This window comes from Cavia porcellus, unplaced genomic scaffold (genome assembly GCF_034190915.1).
Source record: "Cavia porcellus strain 051 isolate PalLab524CR breed Dunkin Hartley unplaced genomic scaffold, mCavPor4.1 scaffold_6, whole genome shotgun sequence".
In the NCBI taxonomy this organism is placed as follows: domain Eukaryota; kingdom Metazoa; phylum Chordata; class Mammalia; order Rodentia; family Caviidae; genus Cavia; species Cavia porcellus.
The window spans coordinates 57,419,951-57,436,123 of NW_026947489.1; the positions used below are offsets into that span (position 1 = coordinate 57,419,951).

Sequence of the window (16,173 nt, forward strand, 5' to 3'; positions counted from 1 at the left end):
ATTAGGTATTGCAGGGAAAAAAAGAAGAGCACGACTGTTGAGGAAATCAGCAGCCAAACGTGAGAGCTAGCACCAGGAGGGCCGTGCCACAGAAGTCAGAGGTGTTCCTGAAAGGGCAGAGAGCGTCTCTGCAAACCAAGACTGGTTCAAGGGCCCACTGCACTTGGGACAGGGAGGCCCCTGGCAACCTTAGCAAGCCTGAGTGCGGTGGGAGAAATGGGTTAAAGGATGAGTAGGGATAAAAACTGGGAAGATGGCTGTTAGTTACTTTTCTCTCACTACTTACATGAAATACTCACCCAAAATTAAAGGGGGAAAGGTTTATTTAGCTCAGTTTGGAGAGTTTTCAGTTCATAATCGGCTGGCTCCAAGGCAGGGTGCCTTGGCAGAGGGGCGTCACAGAGGAGAACTAGTTTATGACAAGCAGAAGACTGCAAAGAAAGCCAGCAAAGAGGATCTTAACATCGTCTTTCTGGCCCTTTTATCTCATCCATGCTTCTCAAGGAGGATAGCACACACACCCTTAATCCTAGGGCTCTTGGGCTGGGGATTTAGCTCAGCGGCATAAGCGCCTGCCTGGCAAGCTCTAGGTTGTGAGTTCAATCCCTGGTACAAAAAATTCCTAGATCTTAGGCCTCTTGAGCCTCACACCACATCATGAATCAATTCCAGCATCACACACGCTAGATGCAGCCACCTCTGAAAAAGCCCCACATATGATGCCTTGAGGCTTTGGGGGGACATCTATACACAAGCCATAACAAGGTGTACCCACAGGGGAGATCATTTTATCTGGGTCACGCCACTGATGCAGGGCTCTGAGATGGAACCCATGTGTCTGGAACCTGGCTGTGACCTTCCTAGATTTGTCACCTGGGAAAAGAAATTTCACCTCCAACCTTACTGTCCTTGTGCTCTGGAGTTATTCTGAAGATCCAGTCAGTCTACAGGGTCTCAAACACTGCCATAACATATGCCAGCCAATAGCACAATTTACGGAGAAGGATAAAAGTCTATACAATGCTTCCAGCAAGCTCCAGACCCTCTGCACAATCAGCTCTACCTCCTTACAGTCCCATGGTGGAATTTCGAGTTGCAGTGGTCAAATCCTAGGCCAGGGCTCTGGATGTGGGCTGGAGAGCTAGAGCCAGGCAGAGATGGAACCCAGGCTGTTTCTTGGCACGCCCACCAGGCTGCAGGGCAAGTCCTGACAGGGAAGGTCATGCAACCCCAGAGACAACTACAGATACTTCCATGGTCCCAGATGACTTTCAACGTGGCTGTGAGCACCTGTGAAGCCTGGTGACAAATCCTACTTTCAGATGTCCCCAAATCCCCCTATGCATTTTTCTGTTTAACTGGTTGTTTGTGATTCTGGGCTGGAAAATCTAAGTACCATTGTGTCTGGAGAAGGTCTCCATAGGGTCAGGGGGTTTCATAACAAGGGAGGAAGTGAGCAAGGAGTATGGAGCCAGACCTGCTCTAGAAAAAAACCAATCTGTGCCTGTGACACCAACACTAAGCTCTTCTGAGAGTAGTGCCCCATGACCTTGTCACCTCTCAATACTGTCACCCTGAAACACCAAGTGCCTTTGGGGGACAGACCACACCCAAACTCCAGAACAGTCTATAATTACCCCAAGATGCCACCAAATGTTCTATCCTGGCTTTTGATTTTAAATTGTGCAACTAAAACTCTACCAACCGTGGCAACAGGTTAGAGACATACCTGGCCAGACAGGAAGGCTTTGCCTCCAGGTATTTACAGAATCATACCTGCCACTAGTCAAGAATCAATGTATCCTTTGCTTCAGAAGAGCATGCAACTCAGCAGGGAAGGAGAGTTTGGGCAACAGAGTATCAGCAGTGACCATCAAGTGGTGTCATTTTAATGTTCCTACCACCAGGGGTCACTGCCCCTCATGCCAGTCAGTGACCTTGTGGGCTGAGTGGGTTGAGCCAGGCAACAGTTTCAGACGTAGAAAGGCAATGATCCTGTCCCCATCTCATCCCCCTGGTCCCTTCCCTCTCCTCCACTGCCCTCTTCCTAGGAAATTCTAACACCTGCATCACTGGGTCCCCTACAGTGGCCCTTTGGAGGGTCACGAACCACTGCAATGGCCCAATGCTTCCTCCCACCAAGAATCAATCCTCACTCACTGGCTGGCTTCAGGGCGCCCTCCTCCCGCCCCAAGAAGGAGTAAATGAGTTATAAATCAATGTCATTTCCTTATACATAATGGTTGTTGGTTACTCAGATCCTCTTTTTTGAGCTACCAGGGAAAGCAAGAGATCATGAAGGTCCAGCCCGTTATTTATTTTTTAAACTGGGAAACCCAGAATGACAATGATAATAATTAAAGTCTCAAAAGACTCCAAGGATTGTCCAAGGAAATGGAGCCACTTCATTACACAATGGGGCCTAAACCCTGAAATTCTTGACTGAAAATAAATGCTTCCCCTCCTGCATGAGATGGTCCCCATCTTTCCTCTCTTTGATCCCTGTGGACTCGCTAGCTAGACTGCTTCAGTGAGGGAGCACACAGGTGAGGTCTGGGAAAGAATCCGACTCTGCAAAATGCATTGCAGGTGGAGAATGGAGTGGACTGAAGTCGGCACAGGTGGAAAGGGAAGGGGAGAAGCCACCCGGAAGAGCACAAGCAAGCTACAGTGCACCTGACCGGTGCAGGTCTCACACCACTGGAGATGACAGGTGGGAGCCCAGGGGGGACATAGTCTGCTACGCAGGCTGCAGAATTCGCCAACAGTGCTAGGATTCTCGGAGGTTTATTAATCAGAGTGAGGCTGCAGGATGACAACCTATTTCAAAGACACAGGCTATGATCAGATGTCTGCAAAAAGCCCTGTGCTTGGTTGTGGCAAGTAAGCACCAGAAAATTAATAACAATAGGCACAAACAGGAGAGACGTGACTGGTATCCCCATAAAACATTTTAAAAGCAAGCGTAAACTGGTCATTATGGGCAAGGCATTGTTCTTATCACGTTTCATGAGCTGAACCACTGAATTCTCTCAAAACCCCACAGAGTCAGTACAAACATGTCGGTAATCACTGGGATCCTGAAAGTCCTGCAGAGCACCCCTTCCACATGGCCCTACCGTGGGCACCAGGAGAGCAGTTGAGCTGAGGAAGCGTTGAAGGTACGTATTTATCTAGCGGATGCCTCAAAGAGAAGGTGAGATTTGGGTTGCATCTTGAAGCCCTCGTAAGATCAGTGACGCGCAGAAAGGGGGACACCTTATAGCTCACACACCACGAGGGACCCAGAGTGGGAGTGGTGCACACTACGCCCGAAGGCCTCATGGGGCTTTGGTAATCCTAAGGCCTTCAGTGTTGGGCCCTTGGCTGCTGTTTCCATGCTGCAAGGGAAGCCAAGTCCTTATAACCATCCCATATCTGTATCTCAGGTCCCATTCCTTTTAAAAAGGCCTCTAACGAGTCTTCTGCACAGAAAGGCGACTGGGAGAGCCTGTGTTTGACCTATATGCAGATGGGAAAGCGGTGAAGGACAGAGGCCACAAACCCATAGTCGACAAGTGTCCTTGTCATCACAATGTGATGGTTAGAGGGTCAAGGTGGTAGAAGAGAAGAGCTCATGTCACATCCCAAGCAAAAGATGAGCTGACCTGTGCATGGCAGGTCTTTCCCCCTGACTTTGCTAGCTTGTGCCTCCGACTGCTTCTAAGAAGTACAGTATGGTTTATAATTTATTAGGAAATAGAACAACACTTGGTAACAGGACTATCAGTAATCATGTGCTTCCATGCACTGAAAGAATGTAAGTAATGCTTCCAGGAGTCACTGTATAAATTAAGGTATTAACCGGATAAGGAATAATTTTAAAGATAAACCAAAGATCTATTCAATAGCTACCTACTATGCAGTTTGCTAACACAGAAGTTCAAGGAATATTTAAAAAGTGTGTGGTCTTACTGCTAGTCTCCCTCCTCCCCCACCTCACAATGCACGATTCTGCTTAATATTTTTTTTTTTCCTAAATTCTGGATGAAGCCGGATGTGGTGATGTATACCTATAATCGCGGCACGAGGAGAAAGGCTGAGGAAGGAGGATGCTGTGAGTTTGAAAAACAGCCTGGGCTACAAAGTGAGTTCAAGGCCAGCCTGAACTGCATAGTGAAACTCTGTCTCAAAAAGACAAAAAAAAAAAAAAAAAAAAGATGAATAAGCAATTTAAGGTTCCAAAGACACAAAGTAGCATTTTGAACAACCACGCCAACATCATTCCTTCTTCCAGCTTGGCTCACAGCTTCGAAGTAATTGTTTAACATTCTGCCTCCTCAAAAATCTGGAAAAGTTTGACAGGGTTATTTGTGGGATTCAGCATGCTTTAAACTAATGACGGCAATACAGATAAAAATAGGTGGGTGAAAAGGGGATGTTCCCTTTCTTAGATTTAATAGTTTACATTCATTATACTGGTAGAAACAATGCAAAAGAAAAAAAGATGGTAAACCCGCGTTGACAAATGCAGCATAATTAAATGAATAAATCCCAAGGAAAACAAAAGAAGCCACCAAAACTGTGTTGAGAAGAATGTCTTATTAAGATTCATTAATAAAAGGCTTAAAATGTCCACGAATTTGGTGCTGTGGTTAATGGCAGTAACTAACATTTACAAAGTGCTTGCAATGGGTTCACAATGAGCCAAATACCATGATTTACACGGCCTCTTTTATCTTCAAATTGCCAGCCATTAAGGCCTAGAGAGGTTAAGCAACTTAACCAAGGTCACACAGTCAGGTAAGAAGTGACGATGAGATTTGCATGTGGGTTTGGGTTCTTAAAACAAGTGAAGATTCCCTTCTAATAGATACTGCTCTCCAGCTTGCTCCTGCCTCCAGGTTAATCCGCAAACAATTTCAATGCAATAGATTCTTATTGCTACTAATATCAGAGACAAAGAAAACTCCTCTGATTTAGACTTTCAAAATCTTATTGGAAAAGGCACAAGATACCATTCTGGGGGACAGTGGTCAAAACGTGCCCTGCATTAAACCAAGGAAGATGAATTTGAATTAAGACATTGGGTTACCTTTTGGTAAGATAAAAAGACATTTAATCCAGGGCAATTCTGAAATGCTGTTCCTAATAAATGTGGAGAGGGGCTTTTAATGAGGGTGGATGTGTTACCTTGCAGCCAACATGTCTGCCAGATGCACTCATGTTCCCGGGTTACTGCTCCCGGGTCGGCTGTGCAGCTTATTTATTTAAGTAATTGCCTGATCACAAATGAACAGGGGTATTAAAGTAAAGTTGGCACAAGGGACAGCATCCACATGGCACATTCTTTGTTTCTGGAGCGTTAGTCTATCAATACTCCTGGAAAAAAAGAGAAGACACTAAATAAATAATGGGAGCCTACAAGATAGCGAGGAGGCCTTTTAAATTCTCCAAACTGTCAAGCATCTTATATAAAGTTCTCTTTCGACTTCGAGTTCATCCAATTGCCTTTTAAATATTAATTCTGTCAGAGGACAAGCTCATCCTCTTCAAAGGCTCACAGCTTCAGAGCAGGATGCTGGGGGAAGCTCATTACACCGTTTTAAATATTAATTCTGCCAAGAAGCAAGCTCATCCATCCCTTTCAAATGCTAACAGCCTCCAAATAAGGTCCAGGTTATTTACCTGTAAGATCACAAGAAGAAAATAGGGCAGGGAGAAGCAAACCGTACAGGAGCGGAGAAGCGACAGAGATGACCCCGACAAGCAGGGTCCTGAACTCCGAGCCACCTCGTGCGCCGCTCGCTCGGTTCCACGATTTAACTTTGCCCGTCAGGAGCAGACACGCCCTGCTCGAGGCTTTTCCACCTCCCGATAAGGAACCGGTTTGCAGCTCAGTGCTCGGGCTGCGCGCGGGACGCCGGTGCCCGGTGCCCGTGACGTGCTCCGAGGGGCCGCTGACACCCAGCTCGGATCCCGGCCCGGCGGCGAGGACAAAAGGGCCGCCCCTCGGTGCGGCCGGAGCCCGGCGCCCGCAGGACGCAGCCGCAGGAGCGGACGGGCGCGGCCGCGCGGGAGGGCGCGGGGTCCCGGCGGGGATGCGCGGCGCGCGGCGGCGGCGGCGGGCGCGCACTCACCTTCCTCCTCGAATTCCAGCTTCTCCAGCATGCCGGCTTCCGCGGGTCCCGGGGCCGCCGCCAGCGCCGCCTGAGGGGGAGGAGGAAGACAGCGATCAGCATGGGCCGCGGCGCTCGTCCCCGGCCGGCTGGCTCGCGGCCGGCCGAGCGCTCGGGCTTCGCTCAGCCGCGCCGGGGGCGGGGCCTGCGGACCGGGGCGGGGCCAGCGGGGAGCCGGGCGTGTGGGGCGGGGCCTGCGGGCGTCGGGGGCGGGGTGCGAGGCGGCAGGTGGCTCCCGCGAGTGGCACGCTCCGCTCCCCCCCCCGCGCCTTTGGTACGACCCGCCCGGAGGAAGCGTGGGAAGGGGAGCCCAGCCGAGCTTCGCGCTGTGTGCCCCGCGGCTGGGGAGCTGCGCTGCGTCCTTGCCTGCGGCCTCCACGCTCACCCGCTCGCCTAGCCCGACCTCCCTGCTGATTCCCGACCTGCGCAGGTGCGGGTGGGGTGGGGTTCCCGCTGCCGCACCCCAGGAAGGCAGGGGCCTTGCACCGGCAGTCTCTCTCGCGCTCCAGTTGGCTGTTCCGCTTCCTAGTTGGCTGCCCGTCTCCGGTCCTTACAAGGAAGCGGGGCCCCGTTCCCCTGCAAGGCGCGGAGGCTTTCAGCTGCCAGCCGACTCTCCCCGACGGGAGGCCTCAGCTTGCTTCCTCTCTTCACTGCCCATCCTGTCCTCCTGTGGGCAGCTGCTGCCAACAGTTCACGCCATCTAACTCTGGCCTGGCCTCTCCACCACCCTGATCCTGAGTATCTGAGCCTCTGCTGGCGCCAAGTCGGGCTGGCGGGCGGCGAGGCTGGCAGGGCCTGCAGTAAACCGGTGTCTGCCGCCCCTCCCGGCCTGGGCCTGCGGGTCCAGGGCTGGGACTCTGAGCTCTGGGGTCTGGTCAGGGCTGCTGAGGCAGGATGTCACCCCACGCGTGGCCAGGGAGGGCCTGTCCTGTCCTGTCGTTCCTGCAGGAATTGCTGACACCTCCTTCGCCCTTATGCTGCTTTGTCACCTCCTTTGGACCAATCACTAAGCCTTAACCCTCCCCCACGAAGGGAAGAGTCCTAGGGGAGGGGAAAAAGACAAAACCAATTTTTAAAGATGTTTTGTGGTTAAAAAAATCTATATTTTGTAATGTTAGATAGTATCCTTCTATGCTTGAGAATAAGGCAAGGATGCCAGTTCTTCAGCGTAGGACAAGATTCTAGCCACTGCAATAAGGTAAGAAAAAGGAATAAAAGAAGACTGGAAAGAAAAAAATAAAACCATGCAAATGACATTGTATCTACCTAGAAAATTCCAAGGAGGCTGGGGGGTGCGGGAGACACCTGTAATGCTAGTTTTTGGGAGACAAAGGCTGGAGGATGGTGGCCTATTTGAGTCCAGCCTGAGCTACACCAACCCTGTCGCAAAACAAACGTCCAAGGAATCTACAAAAACAACAAAACCTCCTAGAACTAGTGAATTTAGCACGCTCACTGGACACAAGATCAACACACATACTCATATAAAAGAATACTGTTTGTTCATATAAAAACAATACTGTTTACAACCTCCACAAAGCAAGTTAATACGTAGGTATAAACTCCAATCATGTACAGGGTCCAGGGCCCTTATATTGAAAACCACAAAATATGGATGAAACAAAAAGAGCTAATTAGTGGAGAAGGTTCCCATTTTCATGAAATGGAAAAGCCAAGAAAACAGTAGGTCAGTTATCCACCAAAGTCGTCTTCTGGCTTAATATAATTTCTATTTCAAGAAGTCTTTTTTGTTTATTTGTAAAATACCTCAAATAATCGAGAAAGAAGAACAAAGTGGAGGAGTTGCTCTACTCACTTTTAAAATTATTATTTATTTATTTTTGTCTTTTTGAGACAGAGTCTCTGCAGTTCAGGCTGGCCTTGAGCTCACTTTGTAGCCCAGGCTGATCTTGAACTCACAATGATCCTCCTGCCTCAGCCTCCTGATTGCTGGGATTACAGGCATGTACCACCATACCTGGCTCTCCACTCACTTTAAAGCCTACACTAAAGCTATAGTAATCAAGATTGTGTGATACTGGCAGAGCAGTAATACAAGGATTAATGCCCAACCCAGAAAAAGATCCATGCAGATAAGCAAAGCAGTCTTTTGTTTTCCTTTTTATCGGTACTGGGGATTGAACTCACAAACTGCCTGCTTGCAAGGCAGGCGTTTATGCCGCTGAGCTAAATCCCCAGCCCCAGCAAAGCAGTTTTTAACAAAGGTTTTATACAATAGTGTTGGAGTCTGGACCAAATGCAAGGAAAAAACAAAGTATAACTAACTTAAGATTACACTTTTTATAAAAATTAGCTCAAATTGTATCAGCACCTGAAAATGTAACTTTTAGAAAAAAAAAAATTGGGGCCCTAGGGCTGGTTAAAGAGGTAGATTTGACCTCATAAATACTCTCCAGGGCCAGGGATATAACTCAGCAGCACAACGCCAGCCTGGCAAGTGCAAAGTTTTGAGTTTGACTGCAGATAAATACATGACAAGAGTATATCATCATTCCCCATTGGGGGAACACAAACTAAAACCCCAGTGAGTTATCGCTGCAGCTCTATTAGAATGGCTAGGATAAAATTAGCAATAGTACAGTAGCAATAGCAATAGTGAATGAGGGGGCTGGAGGTTTAGCTCAGTGGCATAAGCGCCTGCCTTGCAAGCAGGCAGTCGTGAGTTTGATCCCCGGTACTGATAAAAAAGGAAAAAGACAAAAAAAAAAAAAAAAAAAAGTGAATGAGAGAAACAGCTACTTCTGTATTTCTGGTGGGGAAAAAAAAAAATGTAACCACTGCTCTGAAAAACAACTTGACAGCTTCTTCTGAAGTTAACACAGTGACCAAACAGCAACTTGGTCACGCCCTTGGGCATTTATCCCGGTGAAATGAAAGCTTATGTTTATCCAAAAAACTACACAAGAGAGTTCCTGGCAGTGATATTGGTAATAGCCCCAACCCAAACGACAGATATCACCATTTAACCCAAATGACAGTCATCCCGAAGTCACTTGGAAAGCTGCTCACAATAAAAAGAGAATGGGTGCATGGTCGTGAGTTTGATCCCCGGTACAAAAAAAAAAAAAAAAAAAAAAAAACAAAAAAAAACAATAAAAAGAATGAACTTTTGATGCATATGCAAATTTGGATAAATCCCAGGGAATTATGCTGTCTCTAAACAGCCCATCTCTACAGGTCACAATTGTGGGATTCGCTTTTATTACACTCTGACATGACAAAGTTGGAGAAATGAACAAGTGAGTGGAAACTCAGGGGCCAGGAGTGGGCAGAAGGGCTTATGGCTAGAAAAGGGCACCCTGGGGACCTTTGTGGTCAGGAATTGTTGTGCATCTTGACTGGGGAATTTCAGTGTTGGGCTTTTGACACCATCGATTTTTCCGTGAGGCCGGCCAGGCTGATGTTGTGCAGGAAATGGCAATTTGGATTTAAAAAAAAAAAAAAAATTGGGTGTGGTGTCCACGCTTGTAATCCTAGCTAGCACTCAGGAGGCTGAGGCAGGAGGATCATCGGTGAATTTGAGGTCACCCTGGGCTACAGAGTGAGTTCAAAGCCGTCCTGCACTATAGAGCGAGACCCTGTCTCAACCAAACCAAATCAAAAAAAAAAAAAAAAAAAAGGAAAAGCAACTTGCTCACTTAAAGTATACAATTCAATGATGCTATATGCAGAGTTGTGTAAGTATATGAGTTACAATATTTCACCACCCCAGAGACAGCCTTTGTACCCATTATCAGTCCCTGTTCAGCTCCACATCCAATCTTAGGCAACCACTCACCTGTTTGTTACCTCTATCAATTCCCCTATTCTGGAAATTTCATACACATGGACTCATACAATACATGGTTTTTTGTGACTGACTTAAAAATTTTGTCCTGTTTTTCTTTTTCTTTTTTCCTTCCTTCCTTTCTTTCTTTCTTTTTTTTTTTTTTTGACACAGGATCTTGCTATGTAGCTCAGGCTAGACTAGAACTCACGTGGTCCAACCCGGCCTCAAAACTCACAGCAATGCTCTTGCCTCAGCTTCTTGGCAATTTGGAATTTAAAAAAATACTGGGTAAACATTGGTAAAAAAATTTTTTTTTGTAAAATGTTTTTGAGGTCTACCCTGATTGTAACATGTCAAGAACTTCGAACTTCATTTCTTTTTACTGCTGAGTAATATTCCATTGTGTGGCATGATGATCTGTGTCCAGATGTACCCCTAAAGCCTCAGGTGGTCATAGGGATTTTTCAGAGGTGGCTGAATCTAGAGTGTGACGGATTCATTGTGCAATGCTGGGATTAAGGGTGGATGATGGCAACATTGGCCCACTGATTGGATTGGCACTGCCCTGATCCTGGCAGACTGGCTACAGTATAAGGACAGAAAGGTTTATCTCTGTCTCTCACTGCTTTTGTTGTTTTCATTGCCATGAACTGCTTCTCTTCTGCCATGTGCCACCTTCCTTGCCTTGGAGTCAGTCAATTATGGACTGAAATCTCTACAGAATAAGATAAAGAAACCTTCCCTCAGGCTGGGGATATACAAAAAACAAAACAAAACGAAGCCATAAAACCTTTCTTCCTTTAATTTTGGGTGTCAGGCATTTTGTCTCCGCAAAGAGTTGTACTCATCATTCCCCATTGGGGAAACACAAACTAAAACCCCAGTGAGTTGTCACTGCAGCCCTATTAGATGTGGATTACCACATTTTGTTTTGGTTCCAGGAATCTAACACCAGGCCTCGCCCTTACCAGGCAGGCATTGTGCCACTGAGCTGTATCGCTGCCTGCTCACGTTCTGTTTATCTGCTCATCTGATGAGGGGCTTTAGGTGGTTTCCACTTTGGGGAATAATGTTGCTATAAATTAAATTGGTAAATCTGTGTTTAACATTTTGAGGATCTGCCGGACTGTTTCTCACAGGGCCTGCACTAGTTCACAGTTTCAACAGTTACAGCATGTCCAGGGTCTCCTGGGCTGGATAGTTTTGGACAAGGTTACCGTCGTGGGGAAATAGGTAAAGGGTATACAAGATCCCTCTGTAATATATTATTGGCTGCATGTCAGGTTACAGTGATCCTATGCCGATCAATGTGAACCACCTCCATTTCAAACAGTCTACACGTTCGTTTCTTTTGCTTGTTTGTTTTGAAACAGGCTCAGTATATAGCCCTGGCCTGGCCCCAGACCCACAGTGGTCCTGCCTCCCTCTCCCAAGTGTTGGGATTACAAGTGTGTGCCATCATGCCTGGCTTCTTCCAGTCATTTTAGTAGAATAAAAAATGGATCCTTATTGGTGTTTGCAGATAAGGATCTCTGTCCGTTTCATCTATAATCCTGATGGTTGGTTTCGAGGAGCTTAAAAGGCAAGGAATAAGAGGCTGTGGCCCCTGCCTAAGTGTTCCTCACCTAAAAGAGGCGCACAGCCACCACTCTGGATGTTGACAGAAAATAAGAATTGAAACTGAATGCTGGCAGGCATGTTGATGCAAGCCTATAACCCCAGTACTCAGGAGGCTGAGGCAAGAGGATCACCATGAGTTCGAGGCCAGTCTAACCAAGGCTGGTCTAAACTGTGAGTTTAAGGCCAGTCTCAGATGCATGGCAAGACCTTGCCTTGGGAAAGCAAAACAAAAAGAAACAAAATGTTTTGGGAGGCTCTACTTGCATGGGCATACATGAGTAGCCTAAAATAAAAGTGTTTCTATGTGATATGCTTGCGAAGTTGGATTTATTTCTGCAGCTTTTACTTAGTATAACATCTTACATTTTCTTCCTTAAAAAGAAATAGTTACAAAATTTTAAGAAAAGATAGAGGCAACAGTTTTCAGTGGATTTCAGACACTCGAGGGCTTTGGAAGCTTTGTAGGTGTGCGTGTAAATGATCACTGGGCCAGAGGGAGAGGGGTGGCTGCCATAATGATTTAAAATTGGTGGTCACTGGTTGTCCTTTTATGGTGATGTTTTGTTATAGTCTCAAGGGACTTATGCCAGGCTTAATTTTAGCCATTCCAGGCAGGCAGAGGAAACCGGGAGAGGGGAAGGACTGGACCGTTCGCTGTGTCCAGAGAGAGGAGCTCCTGTTGGTGTTGCTACCGTCTCTTCACCCAGCAACGGCAGGCCTGTCTGACACAGAGTAAACAGTCCAAACTGCTGTGCACCCTCCTGACAAGCCTTGCTGGTCTCTTCGTGGAGAATTAGTTTGCCCTGCCATGGCAGACGCACGGGGACTCTGGGACCCAGGTCTGTGTCACCTCAGAGGACACCTCCACTCACACATCACTGCCTCTGCAGCCAAGCTGGGGCTTTAGTGTGGTGGGAGGAACAGGGTGCTCTGATCAGGCTTTATTGAAAGGATGCTTAGCACCAGGCAGAGGGGCACCCTGACAGGCTGACGCAGAAGGGCTTCTGTGAGTTTGAGACCAGTCTGGGGTACATAGTGAGAGAGAGACTGCAAAAGATGGAGCCATCACAAGTGTGATGTTTTAGTTGGTGAAAAATGCTAAATTATTTAGTTTTGTCTTACATAATGGTGTCTAGGCACACTAAAGCACAGTATTTTGAATGACTCTTGGAAGGGAACATTTCAGCCTGAACACATAATCATAAAATGACTGCCAAAAAAGCACTCCTTAATGCACTGGGGCCGGATGCAAGTTTGCTCAGCCTTAGGGGAAAAACCCTTCTACAGCTACTGCAAGAAGTAAATCAACATGAAGACTGCACAAGGAGCTCCTGAGCAACACAGCATGCAGACCTCAGCTCCTGCTGGGCTCCGCTGCCTGCCTGAGCTCCTCGATGCTGGCCAGTGTCCCCCCCTGGAGTCTCATGTGGCAGAGGGGAAACTGTTAGTGTCTGGGCAAGGACAGAGCATGCTTGGTGGCAGTGGTGTGAGGACAGCACCAATCTCAGGGCCGCCCCTGGACTTCCAGAGCTCTGTTCTGTCTCCTCCTTGTCTCCACTGCAGTTTTCCAGGGACGATTCTCACTCCGTCCTGTGTCTTCTCGTTCTGTCATCTTAGTCTCTACTGAACATCTCTCGTTCCCACCCCAGAACAGCTCCAGGCTCAGACTTGGCAAGCAGGACAGCACGCACGGGTCTGGCCTTGCCGTCTCCGTGCTACCTGCCACCCTGTAAACGGAGTGACCTTTTGCCCCATCCAGTGGTTCTCAGGAACCCTCGCAGTGTCCCTAGAGACTTCTCAGCTCACAGCAGGGCCTGAGCCCCTCATGGGCAAGACCCAAACTACAGTGACAGTATAAATTTTAAAATGATGGCAGTAATGAACAGATTGCTATGAATCCCCTCAAAATCCTCTCCTTGCTTAGGACACACTTAACCCAACCCCTTGGCCACTTTCTGAAGCAATTCCAGAGGTCCTCTTTCATGATGTCTTCCACTGAGCTGTTGTGGCTGCTTTGATGTCCTGAACTGATTAATAACGTTTCCATTCCATGGTTGTTTTGACTTTGGGGGAAGAGCCAGAGGTCACACAGTGTCAGATGCAGTGCATAAGGTGGATGAAGACCCTGCATCGTGTTGTTATTTGACAGATACTGTCATAAATGTTTTGAATCAATTTAGGACATTGAGGCAGCCACAAAAAGACACTCACAAAGCAGACTTCAAGAGCTGTTTAAGAAAGTGGCAAAACAGGACTGGGGATTTAGCTCAGTGGCATAAGTGCTTGCCTGGCAAATGCAAGGTGATGAGTTCAATCCCTGGTACCCCCCCCCACCAAATGTGGCAAGAATGATGGGAGGGGGAGGATCTTGAGAGGGATTCAAGGCAATGTGTCTTTTACTGAAATAAATTTTCATTTAGACCTGTGCCATGGAAGATGAAGGTGGAGTGGCGAACAGCAGAGAAACAGCCTCTCTGGTACTTGGTGTCCAGGTGCTGGAATCCGGCTCTGTGAGAGACTGTAAGGAGGGAAGGGAGTGGGTCCCTGGGTCTCAACATGGATCTGAAGTGGAAACTGAAACCCACAGGGAGGGCGAAGAAAGCAACTTCCATGAAGAAGCAGGTGGCAGCCGCGCTTTCTCCCTGAGTCCTGAATCACTGCACAGGAGGGGCAGTTCCCAGAGACCTCTCTGGAGAAACACACCAGGGGAACAGAGCAGCGGACACAGCAGACTGCAGCGGCTGGTGATTTATCCCGGTTCAGGTGTCCCCCTGGAGAGGGCTGCAGGTTGGTAGCCACCTTAGAAAAGGGCCGATTGGGCTCAGGACAATTTCAGACAGTCTCCAGCTAGCGGATTCCAATGTCAGGGTGTGGTGGAGCTGAGTTCAAGGATGCAGGAGGTCAAGGAGCCAAGTTCAAGCCGCCAGGAGGCACAAGGAATGTTGTAGGTTGGACAAAATGGATTCCAGTCTCACAGCCAGAAACCAGCCTGAATTTCAGTGGAACTAAAAGTGCAGGTTTGCTGGGATTCTCCACCACCCCACCATAAATCTACAGCTTGGTTCACTGGGATCAGTCAACACAGATCTGGACCCTGTCTGCAGACTTTATCTATAAGAGGTAGCAGAGATATGCCTTGAAGTAGACTTCTCTTTCTTACTTTCATCTTTTCTTATTTTTGCTTTGTTTTCTTTTTTCTTGATTGATTGTTCTCATTTTTATGAATGTAAACATTATTTCTAGGTTTTTTGTTGTTCAGTTCTTATTTTTATCTCTTCTCTTTCCCTCTTTTCTTTTTCATCAGTTCCCCAAAGTTTGCATAATCTTCCTTTGTCCTCCAGTTGCTTCTAATCTCTTCTGTTTCTCTATTTTTCCCTCAACCCCTTTTAAATTTTCTCCTCTAAGGGTAAAATTGCCAAATTGAGGCCATATTTACTGTATACAATTTTCTGATTTGTTTTAGATTTCATTTCATAAGCACAAATCTAGTTCATCTGGTTAAAAATGGCAAATTAATACTTACCCCAGGTGTTTGATACTATTGTTATTGCTGACTGTACCGCTTTAGCTAAGGTGATACAATTCTTCTAATAAGTTGTTCCTGGTTTGCCAAGACTGAGATTGACTAAGAGTCATAAACAATACTACAGGCCAGTGTCAAAGAACCAGATAGTAGGCCAAATAGGTAGCAACTTCTCATCCCCAATAAATTGAAGCAGTCGGATTTGTAACAGACTCACAACACAAAAGCCAGCTTAACCTAGGAGACACTTCTGAGATGTAGTCATTTCCTAAGGGTTTTAAATACTAGTGATAAAGCTATTTGCCATAAGCAATTTACAAGCATAAACTCAGAAATTATACTAAGAAAGAAACAAAGAAACTGATAAGACACTTAAAATATAACTCCAGACTTCCAGCTCCCCAAAGGCAAACCCAGAAGGTAATGAGGTGAAACAATTTTAAACTCACCCACCTAAACTCTCTGCAGAGGAAACAGTGGAAATAACAAAGCAGATGAATAAGCCTCGAGAAGAGAATCAAATCAGAAATGATTTCTCTGACAACTACAGAGAGGGTGACCATAATGAAAAACATGATTAGAAACTCTAGAGCAGACACAGGTACAAAAGCAGAGGACCTCAGCAAAATGATGCAAACCATGAATGCCCAACAGAGGAAAGAAACGGAATCTATGACACAGATGCAAATAGATATCAAGGAGATCAACAGTTCCATTAAAAGTATATGCAGCAGATCAAGCCAATGTGAGGACAGAATAACAGATACAGAAGACAAGATTGTGCCTAGTGGTCGTGAAAAGAAAAATTTCTTAACAATAGCAAGGGACCACGAAAAAACAATTCAATGGCTGCTAGGTGGTGCAAAGAATACTGTAAATTTGCTTGGAGATAATGAAAAAGCAGGAGAAAGCACAAATGACATACAAAACTGGTTCACAGAAGTAATGGCAGAAAATTTCCCAAGGGGGGGAAAAAAAAGAATTTGACATATAGATAAGTGAGGCATATACAACTCCATTAGCCATGATTAAAAAAAAATCCACACCAAGGCATATAATACTCAAGATTCCAGAAATTCAAC

The 16,173-nt window shown here is 46.6% G+C and overlaps 1 protein-coding gene across 14 annotated transcripts in view; it reads right to left on the reverse strand.

The window, feature by feature from the left end:
* Positions 1-16,173, reverse strand: part of Prkag2 (protein kinase AMP-activated non-catalytic subunit gamma 2) — a 240,127-nt gene that overhangs the window by 61,861 nt on the left and 162,093 nt on the right. For all 14 annotated transcript variants that reach the window (XM_063250773.1, XM_063250770.1, XM_063250774.1 and 11 more), the window contains one exon: positions 6,120-6,189. In XM_063250773.1, the coding sequence (XP_063106843.1) occupies positions 6,120-6,189 (70 nt within the window). The remainder of the gene's footprint in view (positions 1-6,119; positions 6,190-16,173) is intronic.